Source organism: Boleophthalmus pectinirostris, unplaced genomic scaffold (genome assembly GCF_026225935.1).
Source record: "Boleophthalmus pectinirostris isolate CB_2022bp ecotype Guang Dong unplaced genomic scaffold, ASM2622593v1 HiC_scaffold_17, whole genome shotgun sequence".
Taxonomy (NCBI): domain Eukaryota; kingdom Metazoa; phylum Chordata; class Actinopteri; order Gobiiformes; family Gobiidae; genus Boleophthalmus; species Boleophthalmus pectinirostris.
In genome coordinates this window covers 21,038,495-21,058,351 of record NW_026571115.1, presented here as the reverse complement: position 1 = coordinate 21,058,351, position 19,857 = coordinate 21,038,495, and the positions used below count along the sequence as shown (strand labels likewise).

At 39.0% G+C, this 19,857-nt stretch overlaps 2 protein-coding genes across 5 annotated transcripts in view; both read left to right on the top strand.

The window, feature by feature from the left end:
* Nucleotides 1–15,038, top strand: part of LOC110171201 (microtubule-associated serine/threonine-protein kinase 1-like) — a 49,775-nt gene extending 34,737 nt beyond the window's left edge. Inside the window, 20 exon segments of the mRNA XM_055152636.1 lie at nucleotides 1,088–1,189; nucleotides 2,976–3,108; nucleotides 3,864–3,931; nucleotides 4,263–4,339; nucleotides 4,579–4,787; nucleotides 5,472–5,610; nucleotides 6,301–6,433; nucleotides 6,991–7,156; nucleotides 7,240–7,341; nucleotides 7,423–7,545; nucleotides 7,884–7,993; nucleotides 8,073–8,242; nucleotides 9,065–9,303; nucleotides 9,388–9,591; nucleotides 9,670–9,688; nucleotides 9,690–9,897; nucleotides 10,008–10,130; nucleotides 10,261–10,394; nucleotides 10,619–10,806; nucleotides 11,266–15,038. Of these exon segments, the coding sequence (XP_055008611.1) occupies nucleotides 1,088–1,189; nucleotides 2,976–3,108; nucleotides 3,864–3,931; nucleotides 4,263–4,339; nucleotides 4,579–4,787; nucleotides 5,472–5,610; nucleotides 6,301–6,433; nucleotides 6,991–7,156; nucleotides 7,240–7,341; nucleotides 7,423–7,545; nucleotides 7,884–7,993; nucleotides 8,073–8,242; nucleotides 9,065–9,303; nucleotides 9,388–9,591; nucleotides 9,670–9,688; nucleotides 9,690–9,897; nucleotides 10,008–10,130; nucleotides 10,261–10,394; nucleotides 10,619–10,806; nucleotides 11,266–13,094 (4,476 nt within the window). The 3' untranslated portion in view covers nucleotides 13,095–15,038.
* Nucleotides 15,039–15,498: 460 nt separating this feature from the next.
* Nucleotides 15,499–19,459, top strand: LOC110171546 (cysteine protease atg4da-like). Of its 4 annotated transcripts, XM_020937275.2 has the most exons (12): nucleotides 15,499–15,657; nucleotides 16,151–16,239; nucleotides 16,320–16,559; nucleotides 16,640–16,729; nucleotides 17,113–17,286; nucleotides 17,417–17,708; nucleotides 17,784–17,848; nucleotides 17,963–18,099; nucleotides 18,220–18,298; nucleotides 18,366–18,442; nucleotides 18,528–18,647; nucleotides 18,856–19,459. In XM_020937275.2, the coding sequence occupies exons 3-12, from the start codon at nucleotides 16,364–16,366 to the stop codon at nucleotides 19,021–19,023; spliced, it is 1,398 nt and encodes a 465-aa protein (XP_020792934.1). In that variant the 5' UTR covers nucleotides 15,499–15,657; nucleotides 16,151–16,239; nucleotides 16,320–16,363; the 3' UTR covers nucleotides 19,024–19,459. The 4 variants fall into 4 exon arrangements, with proteins under 4 accessions (XP_020792934.1, XP_020792941.1, XP_055008911.1 ...); XM_020937282.2 differs by lacking the exon at nucleotides 16,151–16,239; XM_055152936.1 differs by having other exon boundaries at nucleotides 16,151–16,559.
* The last annotated feature ends 398 nt before the right edge of the window (nucleotides 19,460–19,857 follow it).

Below are 19,857 nucleotides of genomic sequence, written 5' to 3'. Positions count from 1 at the left end.
TGCAGACAAGCAGTTGGCAAATTCTTTATCAGAGGTGTTACATAGTGCTAGCCTGATTCATCAGCTGGTTTCACTTCGTGGAAAACGTCTGACCTTGCAGCATTAGGATTCGTTCACTCGACAGTAGACGAGTACTTTTTTTATTTCACCAATCGCTGCTATTTGGTTGTGATGTATTTAATGCGCCAAATCCCATAGAAAAAAGGGCAATAACATCTTGCCCCTTGATAAAATTCATCAAACATTCTCTTTGTTCTGTCTTTAAATCCTCGATCTCGAGAATCATTGCCATCGCAGAATGTATGTCTTCGTCTACTTCCATCTCGACCGCTTTGTTTACTGTTGTGCTGTACCACAAAAGGGACCCAGACAGGCACTTGAGTTTCACGTCATGGCTTCACAGCTCTTCGCTGATTGGTCGGTGCATGGTCTGCAACTTCCGGGGTTCTTGCAAACCATCTAGTGTATTTAGATTCCTGACCTAGTTGCTGGAGAGAAATGAAATTGAGCGAAGGCACTAGGTAATATAGTGCAGCTTTACCTAATGGAAACTGACAGATCGCTAAGTCAATAATTAATGTTGGGTCAGAGCCTCCACCTGCCATGACTGGACAGGTAGATCTTATACCAATAAATAACACTTTTGTTCTGAGGATAGCAATCAATATGTAATGCAGATAACAGGATTTTTAAGCAAGTATCTTCCTACTCACTATTGTTCATTCTGTCTAAAAATTAACTATTGACACACTGTGTGGTTAATCTTTCACAATGCGCCTAAAGACATGACTGATGCACGCTGTCTTGAGAGATGAGATTGAAATGTGCGTAGTAAATGAGGTGTAATAGTGGCTGTAGTTTGGCAGAGGAGATAACAGGTATCTCTCACATCCATTCTGAGCTGTATTGAGGAGACAGATGAGACGCTGTGATTAGAATGGGTCTGCGTCTGCCCGACTCTATCTGATGATGATAGTGGAATATAACTCCATCTTGCAGCTGAAAGAGAATTGGCTCTGCTGTCATTGCGTATTTTGTAAAAAGCAAAACCACATCTGTTGTGTTCATATCTTCTCTCTGTCATCAGGCCATTGAGCGATCGGAGAGTGCAGAGGTCACATTCATCACAGAGATGGTGAAGAAACTGCTCATCATTATCTCCAGACCGGCACGACTTTTGGAGTGTCTGGTAAGAAAAAAACATACAGCTTTAGAAGAAGTGTTTCCATGTGATCTGTAACAGTGCACTGCATAGGAATTTGATTTTTGGATTAAAAAATAAACATAATTTGTCGTATTGTTAAGGATTTTGTGTAGATATTATTAGGCCTGTCACGATAATTACTATATCGACGTATCATTCAATATACAGTATGATAGATGGAACAATGTTTTTTGGGGGTCAGTATTTATCATCATATTTATACATTTTCTTTGCACCATAGAGAAAATTATGTTACATTTTTCTGGGTATACATGATTTGAGCCATAAAAGGTTGGGTAACTATGACTCATTATAGATGCAAACTAACTACTAAAATGTTTGATTCTGCTATTTATTTTTTGCAGTTTGTAATTTCATATTGTATATTTAGAATAGTTTTGGGGTTTAAAATCTGCTCATCAGTTTATCACTCTTCATTTTTTTTTTATTGTGACAGGCCTGGATATCATGACAGATAGTGGAACATATTTCATCAAGATTGAAGTCTTTTCATTAGAAAAGACAAATCCAATTTAAATTGACTTTTTACTTTACTTTTTAGTAGGCTGTAATGTCATCGAATTCATCACCCAGATAAAGTGTAGCCCTGACTTTTAGTCCACGCATTCAATTTTCAAGTTTGAAGGTTCACTGTGTAACTTCTAAGGTGGATGGTTCATTACTTTTTGTTGTCTACAGGGAGACGTTATTGCTTTGCCTGGAATGTTCCACAATAGAGCATTAAATATAGGGCATTAAACATATCTCCCTTGCACATGTTCAAATTGCATGTGTTTTATAGCTCAATAATACCATAAAAACATGAATTCTTGTGCAGGGTTGCTTCTCCATAGATGAACTGTCATCAACCTGTCTCCATTGTGATTACCTAGTTTATTTCCATACTGTGGAATAATCAAAGCAAAACTCCATATCTCCTTGGAAACAAGCAGGTGCAGACCTTCCATTAGAAAAGTTACACAGTGCATCTTTAAAATGTTGCTCTTCTATCGTAACAAAACACCATAGTTCATGTCCTTTTTAAGCCTCATATCAAACTTCTTTAAACAATAAACATGAGCTCATACTCTCATTTGTCAGCCTATTATAAGTATTTAAGCACTGATATATTACACAGCGGGGGGAGACACAGATCCCAGCCAGGCTTGCAATAAAAGGCCCCAGTACAGCCTCTCTGGATAGAATTAGCATTTAGATGAAAATTTACCTTGCCACAGTCGACTAATGACGCCCCCTCACCCCCCTCGTTGCCAGTGACGATGGCCAAGTTTCTGTGTGGGGTGGGTCTCCGGGCTCACCCAAAATGGCCCTGCTCCATCCTCCACACACGTCTCCACAGATGAGTCAGAGGGCCTTTGACGCACTTATTTTGACTGACAGGACAAATGGGGAATTATCTGAGCAATCTCCTAATACAGCCTTGATTAGGGGATGAATAGGCTAGAGATTGGAGGCAAAGATTATAAGAACCAAGATAGTTCTGTAGTTTCGCTGTATTTTTTTGTATAGCAGCAGTATTGCAGTAAACTGGACCAGAATAAATGTTTGCCTCTACAGATTATGTCATGTAATAAGAAATAATGTAAATTGCAATATTATTTGTATATATTTAACTTGCAGTACACTGACATGAAATTGTATTTATCCTTTTCTGGAAAATATATAGTTCAGTACAGATTCTTGTTATTTTATCTTACTGTATTTAGGCTATTTTCTATGGAGTGTAATTAACCTTTAATTTGCTCTATAGGAGTTTAACCCAGAGGAGTTCTACCATCTGCTGGAAGCCGCAGAGGACCACGCCAAAGAGGGACACCTCATGAAGACTGATATTCCTCGCTACATCATCAATCAGCTGGGTCTGACCCGGGACCCTATTGAAGGTGAGAGCCGAGCGCATATTAAATCATTATATCTGGTTTGCCATATTATTTCTGTTTATACATTTGGTGATTAGCATATTTTTTGTTTACATTGTTAGCCATATTATAATGCATTTTGTTATTAGACTTAGACTTTGACAAACCTTAATGATCCACAAGGAAAAATATCTGGACACAGTAGCTCACAGATCACCGTAAATATAATCATAACGTTAAACACAATGGAATCCAGGCACTCCAAAGAGGTAAAAATCACACAAGGAAAAATATAGTTGAAAGGCCTTTATTTAGATGGCCAAAGCAAACATTTTTCAACCAAACTAGTCTTCAACAGTTAAACTTTAACTAACTAAGTTTTGATCCTTTTTCCAAGAGCACCCACTACCTGCTCCCACTGATTGGAACATCTGCAGCAAACAGACACATTTTTGTTTTTTCTGTACAAATATAATCAAAAATTGCAAAAATAGAAATGGTAATAATACATTCAAAATAAGTAGCAAACTGGTGTCAAATATGGCATAATTATACAAATGTACAAGTACAAATAAAATATAGAAATATAGTAATACAAAATATATTTCAGCAATATACAAGGAGACAGAGATGATGTGTGAGTAATCCTGTGAGCAAAACATTTTACCTTTTGAACCTTTTCTGGAATAACTCTTGAAAGTGACAAATTTTTAACTAATGAAATATAATTGCAGTAAATGTATTAAACACATAAAAGTTGTGCTGTTGTGTTCTGGCAGAGATGGTGAACCTGGACAGTTACGACAGCGAGGGCCCAGTGACGCCTGAGACAGATGACTCCACTGAGGTGAGACATTAGATCATTATTATTATTTACTCATTTCTTTTGCCTATTAACAGCTCACGTTTCATCTGACTTGGCTGGGACTGACTCCAATCTGCTGATCACTGGGCATATGTTATCCATCTCATTTAGCTAATTTATGCTCAGGCACTGAAACAGCACTCCTTCTCGCTCCAGGCATCGCTCCAGCTGCCCGAATTTTACTACGTAGACAAAAAAAACGAAAAAGTTAATTAAATGCAGCGTGTGGTACTCCTACTTACAAAGCTAAAAGGCTAATGAGAGACTGTTAATGAAATATTTATATTCACCTGCTCAATTTTGTGATCTTTAGGGAAAAATAAAAACGATGAAGCCTCCAGGAGAAGCCGACTTCCAGACCATCAAGCTGATCAGTAATGGAGCATATGGGTAAGTGGGTAATTAGGACATACGGAACGACAAATCACATGACAAAGAACAACATCACCGGCCCATCTCATGGCTATTGTGTATTGTGATTCTGGAAGGAAATATATCAGCATTAAAACATATAAGCACAGGTTCTTTTCATAACTTAAAAAAGTACAAAAAAATCTTAGTTTGAACTTTGTTTATTTTTACATTTTTGTTTGTTTTTTTTTCTTTTCATTATGAATGTCTTTGTGCAGGGCGGTGTATCTAGTGCGACATCTGGAGACTCGGCAGCGTTTCGCCATGAAGAAGATCAACAAACAAAACCTGATGCTGAGGAACCAGATCCAGCAGGCCTTTGTGGAGCGGGATATCCTGACCTTCGCTGAGAACCCCTTTGTGGTCTCCATGTTCTGCTCCTTTGAGACCAGGAGGCACCTTTGCATGGTTATGGAGTATGTGGAAGGTATGTCATACTGCTTCAATTATTTAACAATATTGTCATCATGGCAGAGACCTCAGTTAATCTATATAATAAGCAATTTATAGTTAAAAAAAGATATTTATGTAAAGGTGCACTGTGCAAATTTTCTGGTGGAGGCTCTGCCACCGTTTTTCTGCTTTGCCTGGAATGTTCCATGGTTTGATTTAAAACATATCCATATAGCATTTATTCATTGCAAGTGTTACTTCCCTCTATGAATAGGAGTGACTTTCCACAGTTTTAAATTGTAATGTAGAATAGCACTATAACCTGTTTGATAGGTTGATTTAATCTATATTGTGGATCATTCTAGACAAAGGAATAACATTTCCATTGAGGTGACGTTAGAAATGTTAAAGTTGGAGCTTAATGGCAACAGGAATTTTGAATTTATTTTTTATGCCTATGTTACAAAAAAAACAGATGAAGTTGAAGGGACTTACTTTACTAATTTTACAGCTTGGGTATTCAATTCAAGTTTAATTATATAACACATTTATTAGACAATACAGTTAAATCTCCAACCAAAGGAAAATGTGGAAAAGCTGTGATCACATTAAAGAAAGACAATATAATGTCATTGTGAATGGTGAACAAGTTGTATCAAGAAACATGATTGTCGGGGGTTTTCTTGCCCATTAACAGACATGTTTGTATTGCTGACAGGTGGAGACTGTGCCACTCTTCTGAAGAACATTGGCGCTCTGCCTTTGGAAATGGCACGGCTTTACTTTGCAGAGACTGTGCTGGCTTTAGAATACCTGCACAACTACGGCATTGTGCATCGTGACCTCAAACCTGACAAGTAAGAACTGTAAATATTGAATATTAAGCTAATGGCTACGTGCTAGAGGTCACAGAGTGTTCGTGTATTACAGGGATTATCAATAATATGCAACAGTCAATCACAATAGAATTTGTTTCAGTCACATCCTACATTGTGAGACCATGAAATTAACTTAACTAAACTTCCTTTCTTAGTTTTTACAATAGACAAATGGCCCATTCATATATTAGACACAGACACACCCATTTCAAAATGTAAATACCCTATTCATAACAGCTGAAATCTCAAGTCCAGTATACATCAAAAAAGGTTCCCAAGTCTTCTTAAAATGTCCTATGATGAAGCCAACACCTCAGGTAATGGAGAGAAACAAAACCAAGAACCATCTTCTGCCATTGAGTTTTAATTCACTAGTAGACTTTTTCTAGCACTAAAAGCCAGCATCCCGTACAATTTTCTATTATACTTGTTCTTCATAATGGGGTCAATTACACCAAGCAATAGACATAAAGGATTATTAGTCAAATTTACAGACAGAATTTGTTTTGTTTCTTGTCCAATCATTTGCCAGTACAATAATTTTTGTGAAATTGAAAAACATTATTTTCATGTACGTATTAGACAAAACACAACTGTTAACTATATCTCCACATTTTATAGCTTTATTTTTATATATATCATTTTGTCAATCAATATGTCTTATTACAGCCTTCTGATAACATCAATGGGCCACATCAAACTGACTGACTTTGGCCTGTCTAAGATCGGGCTGATGAACCTCACCACAAACCTGTACGAAGGGCACATTGAGAAGGATACCCGGGAGTTCCTGGATAAACAAGTATGAATTATGCATTGTAACTAATCCTACAAGACACACTCTCCTGTAACGTAGTGATTCATGATGCTATAATCCAAGCTGTGTTTAAATTGAAATTATACTTTGATGTCCTCATTACTATGTAAACATATTCCATGTCATTTGGTGGGAAGGAATAAAGTTGACAGAAGAATGGCCCACTAGTCCGCTATCATTAATACAGTTCGCTGAGATATTTTGGTTTCCCCTGTATCTCATTATGACCTGTCCAACATGGCTTCCTCAGTGCTGTTCATTTGCACTTGAAAATCTCAGCATCCCTTTTATCTCAGCATCTCAAGAGTGGGCTGCTCCGCCAGACAAAAATATGGACTGGCATTCATAGAAACAGACTGTTTGTTTGTTCATTTCAAAAAGGAAAGGTTGAACAAATATTATAAAAACATTAGAACAAAGGCTGCATGCAATATTAATAATCATATTCTCCAAAAGAAACTTGTTACTCTTAAATAATATGTAATATGTATTTTTACTTTAAGATGGAGTCTTTTGTTTAACATCTTGTCCATGTGGTCCAGGTGTGTGGTACTCCGGAGTACATCGCCCCAGAGGTCATCCTGCGTCAGGGGTATGGTAAACCCGTGGACTGGTGGGCCATGGGCATCATCCTCTATGAGTTCTTAGTGGGCTGTGTTCCTTTCTTTGGAGACACTCCTGAAGAGCTGTTTGGACAAGTCATCACTGGTGAGGACAAATTTTATATTCACCAGTATAACAACAATCAAAAATATCCAAGTCAATTATTTACTACTAATTGTTTTTTGTAGATGATATAGAGTGGCCTGACGGGGATGAAGCTCTGCCTATTGAAGCACAGGACCTGATCTCCTCTCTGCTGCAGCCTAACCCGCTCATTCGACTGGGCACCGGTCAGTAGCATTTGGTTCAGTTACTTCTCTAAAGACCCTTATACCTCTGCTTTGTTCTCACTTTTCTCTCTGTCTGTGCAGGTGGTGCATTTGAGGTAAAGCAGCATCCATTCTTCTCAGAGGTAGATTGGAACAGCCTGCTCCGACAGAAAGCAGAGTTCATCCCTCATCTGGAGTCTGAAGAGGACACCAGTTACTTTGACAGTAAGTCCACTGTTTAGAGCCCCAGGTTAATGTATGGTTCTTGTCTGTACATTCGCCATGGAAATAAGACACGCGTAATTGATCAGAGAGAACACTGGCAGCATATATGTGTCTGTGCAGATTCAACTAGTAGAAAGTGGAGTTTGCTACTGTGAGCCTCTGCTTGTTTGCTTGCCATTTATTGTTAGTATATGTTAGTGACAAACTGTTTTAGTTAGTAGTAAATGAAAGTAAACTGTATTCAGTGTTCTGTGAGACAAAATGCTAAAACCAATATTTTTCCTTTTTTTTCTCCTTTGGGATACTATATCAACTGTGTCTGGTTCCTCTCTCCTTAGCTCGTTCTGAGCGTTACCACCACATTCACTCATACGATGAGGATGACACTAATGATGATGAACCCGTGGAAATCCACCATTTCCAGTCCTGCTCCCCTCGCTTCAGCAAGGTACAGGAAAATCTCTGTTAAAAGTATTAAATATTCATAAGAGAAGAGCAGGTGTGGAGTGAGTGTACTCTGCCTACAGGTCTACAGCAGTATGGAGCACCTGTCTCAGCTGGAACATAAGCCCCATGGTGTCACCCTCCGAGAGCACAAGGGCCCGCGGGAGGACAGGGTGGAGAGGATGGCCAAGAGGGAGAGTCTGGGCAGCCTCACACTCCGAGACAAGAGCTGGAGGACTGGATCACCAGAACTGTGAGTGGAATAAGAAACAACAGACTTTTTCATGTGCAGATGAGCTTAAGATGAGACCGGCTGAAATGAAAAAATAACATAATCGAGACCGAGTGCAGTTATATAAAACCTGAGAGCTTATTCTTGGAGAAGCAAATGGAACCAGCTGTGGTTGGCTAATAGTGATAGAAAGGAGGTAAAAGGTAAAAAAGTTAAGAAAAACAGTCTCGTTCAATTCAAGTGACCAGGAGTTTTATTTCTTTTAGTCTGATATTGGTGTGGTATTTCCATTGGCTGAAGTAGCTCTTGACACATTTTGCTTCTCCATTCCATCTCACTTAGCAATATTCCCAGTGTGAAATCAGAGGTGGTAAAATCTACTTTTCACTGAATCACTGGTTCTGAAAGCTCTGATCAAATGTTTCCAGTAGGTGTTGATTAGTATTTCATTTGTAGAAATATTCACCAGTCGGCCGAACTCACAAGGTCACTGCAACTTTTTTTTTACACTGTGAAAATGTGCTGCTAAACGAACAGCACATTTCTATGAATTATTCACAGAAACTGAAGGACTAGGTTAAAAGCTACTCATGCATAGGACACGCAGCATATAAAATGACAGAATGGTATACCTAAATTACAAATTATTGTAATTAAAGCACATTTGGACATTATTTGTACAGTGTAGTTATATAATACTCCAGTGATGCTAATGTAGGTCAGTTCAGGTCTGACCCAGAGAAGGAGACACATGCTATTAATTTATCATTTCTTGAACATTAGTATTTCAGAAATTAAATGTATTTTTCAAAATGTGTATGTTTATTTGTGTATGCTCTGCAGAAAGCGCCTGTCTTGCTCGGAGTCATCATTCACAGAGAGTGACTCCAGCCCTCCTTCTGGAGTCAGAAGGAGGTTCTCTGCTTTGATGGATTCACACAGACTGGCCTCAGATCCAGAGCAGAGCAAGCAGAGCACAGGGAAGACCAGGGGCTCGTCACTAGAGGGCGCTACAGGTGGTGGAAACAACCAGGGAGATTTGAGGGCATTTATGAAAGAGAGTGCAACGATCACATCAGGCGGTAAATATTTACAATTTTCGTGGCGTTTCTTATTACATCCCAACATGAGGACAACAGCTGAATTTTCTTTATAAATTTGTTTAGACAAGTTGCTCAGACCGGACACTTCTCTGCCTCTGCCAGTCAGTGCCACAGTCCTGGGACTTCCAGACGCTCAGGGGCCTCGAGGGGCCATCACTGACCTGGTCCTGCGCAGAGCTCACCACCACCAGCTCACCACAGAGGGAGAAAAACGTAAAGTCATCAAATCTGCCTCTGCCACTGCTCTTTCTGTCATCATTCCTGCTGGTAAAATAATTTTACATGCAATTATGCATTCATAATAAAGTATAATGAGTTAATGGAAGATGTATTCTTTGTGTCTAGTTGAACAACATGGAGCATCTCCTGGCTAGCCCCATGTCCCCTCGCTCTCTCTCTTCCAACGCCTCGTCCAGAGACTCCTCCCCCAGCAGGGACTACTCCCCCATGGTCAGCATCTTACACTCCCCCATCACCATCCACCGCTCAGGCAAAAAGTATGGCTTCACCCTCAGGGCCATCAGAGTCTACATGGGGGACAGTGATGTGTACAGTGTTCATCACATGGTTTGGGTAAGACAAATTACTTCTATTTCATTTTATAAAGGCTCCAATAGCAGTTGGAGAGAGACTTTGAAACGCTAAACTAAAAATTATGAATTATGAATGTATTTGTTTTTCAGCATGTAGAGGAGGGTGGTCCTGCTCAGGAGGCAGGGCTGAGTGCAGGTGACCTCATCACTCATGTGAACGGAGAGTCAGTCCATGGGCTTGTCCACACAGAGGTGGTGGAGCTCATTCTCAAGGTAACACATAATGTAGTAAATTACATTACACATTATATTTGCAGAAAAAATACAATGGGAAATTTTACAATGAATAATCATGCAAATTCTCTGAAAAAAAATTTAAAATGCATTTTGTTTGTATATTTAGAGTGGGAACAAGGTGACCGTTACAACCACACCATTTGAGAATACCTCTATTAAAGTCGGTCCTGCTCGCAAGACCAGCTATAAATCCAAAATGGCTCGCCGCAGTAAGAGGAGCGGCGCCAAGGAGGGACAAGAGTAAGTGACTACAGAATATCCCCGTCAATTATGCTGCATTTAAGATCAGAACAGCATCCTAGTCCTGTAATTGGTGCAGATAAAATGTTTTTTGAATGTATGATATGCAGATTTTGTGGTGAATGAAAATAGTGGGATATAAGGAATATCTGTTATTATATTATATTATATTCATTATTATTTTCTGATCGCAATTACTATGTATACTTTTGTTTATATTATAGTAAGAAACGCAACTCGTTGTTCCGTAAAATCACCAAGCAGGCGAACCTGCTCCACACCAGCCGCAGCCTGTCCTCTCTGAACCGCTCCCTGTCATCTGGAGACAGTCTCCCCGGGTCCCCCACACATGGCCTGTCTGCGCGCTCCCCCACGCAGAACTACCGCACCAACATCGAATCATCTTATATGGGTACACTTTGAGCTTTTCTTATAATTAACAAATATATTTATAACTTCAGAGGAGTTAGTTTCATTTATTCTTACTTACTGCTTAGATAAAATTGTGTATACTCTTGAGCACAGATAATTTTATTATTTAATACAACAATACAAAACTATTAAATTAAAATTAAATAATTGTATTTATTAGAATTTTATAACCATTTTTTGCCCATTGTTATTATACTGTAATGTGGGAGCTTCTGTGATCAATAAAGTCTGTTTTAGTCTATTATAGTAAGTCTAGTAAGTATCCTAACTTTACTGTCTATTAAGAACTACATGCAAAACAATATACATTATTCAGATTCTATAATTAAATTTTTCTCAAAACAAAAATTTCCTGTGCATAAGTCAAATATGACATTTCCTTTTTTGGAAGTGGATTAAGGACTCAGGTGCTGACAGACTGTTTCTGTTTCTCCTTCAGGCAACTCATCTCAGAGCAGCTCCCCGGCCTCCAGCACCCCGAACTCCCCCGCTACCTCCCACCACATGAGGCCCAGCTCCCTGCATGGCCTCTCCCCCAAACTGCATCGCCAGTACCGCTCAGCTCGCTGCAAGTCTGCCGGCAACATCCCCCTATCCCCCTTAGCCCACACCCCCTCCCCCACCACATCATCTCCTCCTCCGCTCTCTGGACACTCTGTGGGCAGCTCCAATACAACTCAGACCTTCCCTGCCAAACTCCACTCTTCTCCCCCGGTGTCGCGACCTCGCCCCAAAAGCGCAGAACCACCCAGATCCCCTTTACTGCAGAGGGTGCAGTCGGCAGAGAAGCTAGGGGCCCCTATCCTTCCATCTTCATCTTCCTCCTCATCCTCACCTTCTCCTCTGACTGGTGGAGTCTCCCTGCGCAAACACAGCTTGGAGGTGACCCATGGTGACTACAGAAGGGAGTCATTTCACTGTGAACATAGCTTACAGAGTTTGCTAGAAATTGAAGGGGAAAATGGACCTGCTCCTCCCTCGCCATCATCTTCATCATCCCCATCACCACCACTGGGAGGAGAAATCACAGGGTTAAAACCTTCACGGAGAATGGGACGACAAGAATCTCCTCTGAGTCGCGAATCTATACTCACAACTACAGAGAAAGACACTCAAGCGGTTGAACTTAAAGGGCCACTAACCTGCAACGCAGATGCCAGTACTGTGAGGAGTACATCTACAACACATGTAGAAAAAACATTGGAAGCTGCAGCTGAAACAAAATCTGGCAATGTGGATAAAGGCACAGTCATTAAGAGTTCACAGTCTGAGTCAGCAGTCTCAAAGAGTAATGAAAAAAGTGACAGGCAGCAAAGTGCGCAAGCAGACAGCGTGACAAAAACTAAAAAGCAAGATGGCAAGCAGGCAGAATGTGGAGCTAGTGAAAAGACAGAAGACAGCAAGACAGACCACGTGACTAAAAGTAAGCAGCAGGATGGTAAACAACAAAATGCACTCACAGACCAGGCAAATAAAAACAAACAACAAGACAGTAAGCAACAAATTACACCAGTGGAAAATGCTGCTAAGGCAAAACAGGATGGCAAGCAACCGAGCCTGCCCACAGACCAATCATCTAAAGCTAAACAAGATAGTAAGCAGCTAAGTGCACTGGGTGAAAATTCTAATAAGGCTAAGCAACAAGACAACAAACCTCAAAGTGTGCTAACTGACAGTGGTAGTAAAGCTAAGGACAAGGTTGAAGATAAAACAAAAACTACACCTGTGTCTGACAAGGCAAGCTCCCAGAAAAATGCAGAGCCCATTGCAGCCAAGTCACGCAAAAGTTCAGACACATCAGAAAAGGCAGAAGGCACAGAAAAAAGTCTAACTACCAAATCGAAAGGACAAGCACCACCAGCACCAACGCAGGTTCAAGCTGGAATTACACATGCTTCAGCAAGGAACAAATCTGAGAAGCAGTCAGCCAGTAGCTATCGTACAGGTAAAGACGAGAGAGCTCACTTAGAGGCCCTAGAAGAAAACCCAATGTCTCCATCTTCTTGTACGCCCTCACCATCCTCAAGCAAATCCAGGCCTATGTCTCCTGGAGATAAAAACAGCTTTGTAACTCAACTCACAAGTGTGGCCAAAACTGTACTGGGGCCAATCAAAGGGGGGTCACAAGAAGGGGTTAAAGTCAAAGACAAAATCAGTGAAGAAAAGAAAGGAAATGCAGCAGGAAAATCTGAGAACGGAGGTGGGCGGAGAGGTGGTCAGTCTGCCCAGTCTGATAAAACGAACAGCCGAAGCGCCAAGCATCACTAGTGACAAAGACTTTTCCCACAGACTTTCCCATGTAATGCCTTTTACTGTAGCGCCATACCAACATATCATAATTAACTGAAAGGGACAAAATATCTGAAAATAAAAGAAAATGCTTGAAAGACCAAAAAGATTTTCAAATAAAGTTGTGAACAAACAGCATTAGCTCCTGTGGCTATCATTAAACAGGCCTGTGTATGTCCTGAGCACTACATTGTGTATAGTTGCATAGTAATGCGCGTATGTCTTAATGCATGTTTGACATTGTACATGAATAATACTGAAAAGGGAAGGTAAAGTGGACCTTAAAGGAGTTAACACTGTGAACATTTTAAGACATTTCACCACAGAAAATGTATGAAAACTGGATTCTGTCATCAGATATTTTTGTGAGAAGATTACAGCAAATGTTCATTGTTTGTGAAATATGCCGTTTAACATAAATCTTAACAATCTGGCATCAAAGGTCATTAATATGATATTAAGAGCCTGACTGAAAATATTTCTAAATTATAGAAAACGTTCCCTACTTATGAAATAAGAAAACCTTGAAGAAGGACATTTTGAGAAACTTTTAGTTTTTTAGTTAGTAAATAAACATGTGACAATAGTTGGCAGAAGTTGAAAAAAGAAACCAGTTTTCATATGGACAAATCCAGTACCATGCTTTTGTCAGTTCAATCTGTCATAATACCACAATTCCCTCTTCCATGTTAGTGTGGGTTTTTCAATTCCCCAGAGTCCACTTTACAGTTAAGATCACCCCCGACATGGACCAAGACACCAAATCGTTCCTAATGGCGTTTGTTTGGGATCTGTTTAAAGGGCTGCATTTCTGTGGTAGATGAGATGAACTTGCACAGGGGCACCATGCTAATTTCCTATCAATTTTGGTGTCCCCGGGTTTTATGTTTACATTTGGGACTTTGAGAAGCAGTTAATGAGAAAGAAAAGGGTTGCAATAATCCAAGCAAACATACATCCATCATGGTGATATATGTGCAGTTTTATACCTTAGCCTTTTGTGTGAATATATAGCAGAAATGTTATTGCAGATTTTTGAGTTATTTCAAATACAGAAAGTGCGCCACGTACCACAAAATCTAGCACTTATCAACAAATAGGCTACAAGTAACCACTCACTCTTTTTCTATCCATTCAAATATATGTAATTTTTATTGCTATGTGTAAAAAAGTGCCAGTGTTTTATTTAGGGATATTGTGCTATTTTTGTTTACAATATGTAGAATATTATGCAATCCAACAGTGCCCGGTTCTACCAAACTGAGCACCAACCTGGTCAGTTGTAGATTAATAAAAAAAAAAAAGAAAAAAGCCTGGATTAGATTGTCAGTTTAGTGGTGAGTTTGTGATTGTCTAAGATGTTAGAAAATAAAAGACAATTGTGGATAGATGGCTCAGAGTTGTATAAGACTGCCACCTGGTGGACTAAATCAGACCAAAAGATTGACAAATATTTTCAATTGTAAAAGATGTCTTCTTGTGAATATCTCAGTCTTTTGATTCTGGTAGAAAAAGAAAAAAGATGAACACATATTCCATAAATGTCATAGTGTATCCAATGTAATGGTTTAAAACATATTTAAACCATCATTAGTGCACTGACTGATTTTGTGTTATGTGATAAAATTGCACTTTATTTTGTGCTATTTAGCCTATTTCTATGTTTTATTTATAACATTTTATTTATTATTTTACATCTTTGTATTCATATTTTGATTTGTCATGTTTTCAAATATGAGGATTACCAAATCCATTTGGTTTACCGTTAAGATTATTATTCCTTGAAGCTAAAAGGTACCATGTCATGTCTGCTCTGTGTTCTGTACATCAACAACTATCTCTGAATATTGTTGCTCTTTTTCATTCTGTTGGTACCTAATTGCTAGCCATTGTTGTGAAAAATACATTGCAAAAAAGCCACACAAAGAGACAAAATAAAACAATTTAAATTTAAGTTTTGCAAACTGGTTTATTTGTCATGGTTTATTTTGTTTTCATTTAGTGATGTGTTTCAGGTACACTATTTCTGTTAGCACTGGCAGTATGCATATATTTTTCCTTTTAAAAATATAAAACATACATTCTACTAAAATTGAATTGAAATATTTACTACACTCACCTGTGTTTCATCCAAACTCTAGATAGCTATATTAACTTAAAGTTAAATTTATATAAAGTTAAATAAAGTTAAATTAGACAGTCTAAGAAGTTAAAGTTTCATTTGTACATCAATGTACCAAGAGTAATGATTGACCAGTGGTTTAATACGTAGACTATATAAAGAGTAGATATATGAATTACATAAACATGGTACATGGTTTCACATCAGAGTCCAGAGTGTGTCTCCTCCCATTGGTTCCTCGTGACCAATCATTATAGAGTCTCCACGTGACGAGGACAAACAGGAAGTGTAGCTGACCGCATAAATTGCCATTTAATTTTTACAGGTAAAGACAAAAACAAGACTTACTATGTAGATTATGTAGCACAAGACAACGGATCGTCGGTATGAGGAGGATGGAAGAAAGATGGGACCATGAAGGTAACATGAAAAATCAAGCAAAATGTCGAGTTCAGAGGAGACTTTCTCTGTTTAACTGGAGAACAGAGTACATTATTATAAAAGTATCGTTAGGCACAATGTCTAAGTGGAAATGAGTAATTTTTTTGTAAAAGTGAATTTGCTAATTTGCTATTTAGGTTACAGCAACCTTTCTCAAACTACACAAGAAACTCGTGGTAACCAGAAGTTGCTTCTTCGCTCTCTTGTTTTGAAATAGGCGTGTATCTGCTTAAAACGACTGGCATAGTAATTAATCACTGTAGTTTTCAGTTCAATATAAAGCGTGTCAGCCTTTTCAGCCTTTGTTAGTTCTTAATGTTGTGGTATGTCTGGGCAGATTCTTGTGACTATGGTTAATTGAGTTGTTAATACAGAAATTTCTTATTCCATGTGATTGATGACTGAGGAGTTGTGGCTTTATGGGGCAACAGTACATTTTTTCTGTCCTAATTGCAAATCTGTTCTCTTTTAGGGCACAGTGTATGCAGTATTAGCCACACACTTTACTGAAACCCAAATCACATGGTTTCCCCAGTCTCAGGCTTTGCTGTGATTAATGAAGTTGGTCACACAGATCGACAAACTTATGTCACATGTGAAGTCCAACAAAGCAAAGTAATGTTCTTCCTATTGGTTTTCAGCTCAGCCAATATGTGAGCATGAATCCTGTGTTTAAGCTGTAAACATGGATAACAGTATGTCCACGGCAGAGTGTGAGGGCCAGTCTTTGACAGAAGAAGACTTTATGGACGAGTGGCTGTTCCTGTCCTCAGAGTCTGCCTCACCTCCCAGCCTGAGTGTGGGCCAAACAGAGGAGCCAGAGACAGACCGAAGGAAACTCAAGTCTAAATTGCTCTCAGCATGGAACAGCCTCAAATATGGTCTGTATGTTTTTTCTGGCTGTAGTTTTAGTTCCTTTGTTAGTTGCAAAAATGTTGAAAATCTCTTATTTCCCTCCTAGTATCTCCTTGGTCACTCAAACAGAAATCCAAATTCAAGAAAAGTTCACCAGTGATTATGCTTGGGAAGACATATGAGCTGACACATCCAGGTAAGTTTTTTTGTGTGTGTGTTTTTTTAAAGTGTTAGACAGCGGACTATTGTTTAGTTCCTCAAAAAGGACTGAAAATAAAGAACACAAGTCCCTGTGGAGTGGGTTGTATTTGCTTTACATGTGATCTGTATGCATTTATGAGTACAAAGGTTTGAAGTTACATTTGCCTTTTCTGTGCTATAAAGTAGATCAACTATGAGACTATGAGAAAAGTAAATATTATTTTTATTTTTTTATATTTATTCTTTGCAAGTTATTTCTCAGTATTGTGGTAGGCTGCTACATAATTTGAATAATTAATAGTAGTTTTCCTTTAATTTTCATAAATTAGATAAAGCATGCCATTGGTAATATGTGTGTGTGTTGTTTATTTGTCCTAGGTGACAGGGAGCACTTTCGTTGTTCGTTCTTGTCTTTGCTGTGGTTCACCTACAGAAGAGGCTTTCCTCCTCTCCCTGGCTGTGGCCTTTCCACTGACAGTGGCTGGGGCTGTATGCTCAGGACTGGACAAATGCTGCTCGCTCAGGGAATAGTGTTACACAAGCTGCCTCCAGGTCAAAACATGAGTAATAATACAATATACAGAAGATTATCATCCAATACTAGTTTAGATTGCAAGTATGGGTATTTAACCACCACCATCTTTAGGGTTTTTGTTTTACAACTGAGATCTGATCATTGCAGACTGGTCTTGGACTCCCAGCCTCCACTCAGTAAAAGACGATATGGACCTCCAGGATGGCCACCCTTCAGTTGGCTCAGACCAGAGACACAGAAACAGTAAACTGGGTCGACAGTTGAGCCTGGGGTCCCTGCTAGACAGACCCATGGAGGTCACTCACAGGAGGGTGGTGTCCTGGTTTGCAGACCTCCTGTCTGCTCCATTCGGGATACATACACTGGTGGATCTGGGGAAGAGCTCAGGAAAGAAGGCAGGGGACTGGTATGGACCCTCCATAGTGGCACATATACTCAGGTGGGTGTACTGTACATCTGTAATACTTATTTCACATGTAATATTTGTATTTTAAGAGGGTAATTTCTGTTTCAGGAAAGCTGTGACTAAATCCCCAGATCTTCCCAGACTCTCTGTGTATGTTGCACAAGATTGCACTGGTTAGTAATGTCCTTACCACTACCACATACACATCTTTAACAAGCCAACTGAGAGAGATGAAGAGTACTAGATTTCCACCATGCAAATTCATGTTTTGCCAATGTGTTGGTTAGTCTACAAAGAGGATGTGAGCAGTTTGTGTGAGTGGCCTGGCTCCAACAGTGCCACCTTCTGGACATCTGTCATCATCTTGGTTCCTGTACGGCTTGGGGGACAAGAACTCAACCCCAACTACATCTCCTGTGTTAAAGTATGCAAAAATATTATTTCTTGATTTTTTATTTTTTTTTCTATGACCTTATGCTTTTGTGTAGATATTATAGTAGTATAACCAGCCACATAACAATAATAAACACCTTTTTATGAATAGAAACTGCTCGGTTTGCACTGCTGCATTGGAATTATTGGGGGGAAGCCGAAGCACTCGCTGTTTTTTGTTGGCTATCAAGGTATTAGCTTATTTTATGCAATGTCTCTAATGTAAACTCAAATAATTGAATCATTTTCATTTAAAAGATAACTATTTGCTGTATCTGGACCCTCACTACTGTCAGCCCACCGTGGATGTGAGAAAGAGCAACTTTCCCTTAGAGGTATGAAGTGAACACCTTAGGCTTCTGTTCAAAAATTGTTTAATGTAAAGAATAATAATAATAATAATAATTAATTTGTATTCAGTCGTTTCACTGTAAACACCCAAAGAAGATTCCCTTTTCTCAAATGGACCCCAGCTGTGCAATAGGATTCTATGCCAAAGATCAGAATGACTTTGAAACACTCTGCAAAGATGTCACTGAGGTAAGCTACTAGAGTTGGACAGTTGGTTGTACATTGACACATTTCAACTGAAGAACAAATCAAGAGCAAATACTATGAATCAAGGAACAATATTTATTTCTCAAATACATTCATAGTCTAATTTAGGAAAGACAATGCTTCAAACGTTTTAGGTTAAAAAGCCCTTTTTAACTGTCAGTACATGTATTCATAATCTGTACTTCCACAGGCTCTGCTCACATCCACTGACACATATCCCATGTTCATTTTCGAGGAGGGCCCTGGTCCACAGGAGGAAACTGGCAGCATGTCCACTAACCTCACTTACATCCAGAGGAAGAGCTCGAGGAAGAGAATGCCCACCACCAGCAGCATGGACGAATTTGTTCTACTCTAACTCTATGTACACTACCATGTTTTAAAGATTTTTTCTATTTCTATTTATTGTTTTATAAGGGGCTTATTTAATTTATAGTAGCAGAACAACACTACAGGTCAGGTGGGTGTGAGCCCATATACAAACATATAACTATAATTTAATAATGGTTCATGTAAAACCTGCTACAGTCCAGGATGCACACTGCAGTCATGTGACACGATGTGCCCTCACATGAGCTTAATCTGTGTGAATGGATTAGAAAACGGGATTTCTGTAAACATGTGACTGACTCCAGGCAAACTCTGGAGCACAATATGAGGCAGGTACCTGAGACCTCAAAATGATTTATTCTCTGCTGAATTATTATTTTAAAGTGAATTTAATGAATCTGTTCTGACTAGAAATCAACTGATGTCATTTTTTTTTGTTTAATAAAGGGTTTGTGGGAAAAGAACATCGTGCACTTGTATTATTATATGTTAGATTTGCTTCCCTGTTTTAATTGTGTCTTATGTGGATATTATTATCTAAAGTAATCAAGTTTGCAGTAATGCTTTGTGGAATCCCGTCTATGCATTGGTAATGGAGACTATTTGCATGCATTGGTAAGTAAGAGTACTTGTTTGAGATAATCCTTGGTTTAGATTTTAAGCGCAAATTATCACAACAACAGTGAACACCTGTCCACTGTTAAAGTACCCATGTCAAACTTAATTTAATTTAACTACACTGCAACAGTGTATTCCTGAATAACATTTTCATGTTTTGATGACCTTGGAATGTCCTAAAGGACATGCTGCCATATTACATATTACAGTCCCCTGGTTTCATTCACACAATTCACAGTTTTTA

What these genes read in the sequence shown, in the direction of transcription:
- LOC110171546 (XM_020937282.2), top strand. Translation starts at nt 16,364, where the DNA reads ATGGATAACAGTATGTCCACGGCAGAGTGTGAGGGCCAGTCTTTGACA. An exon ending in TGTTGCACAAGATTGCACTG is followed by an intron (nt 17,849 to 17,962) that starts GTTAGTAATGTC and finishes TGTGTTGGTTAG; the next exon opens with TCTACAAAGAGGATGTGAGC. An exon ending in AGAGCAACTTTCCCTTAGAG is followed by an intron (nt 18,443 to 18,527) that starts GTATGAAGTGAA and finishes ATTTGTATTCAG; the next exon opens with TCGTTTCACTGTAAACACCC.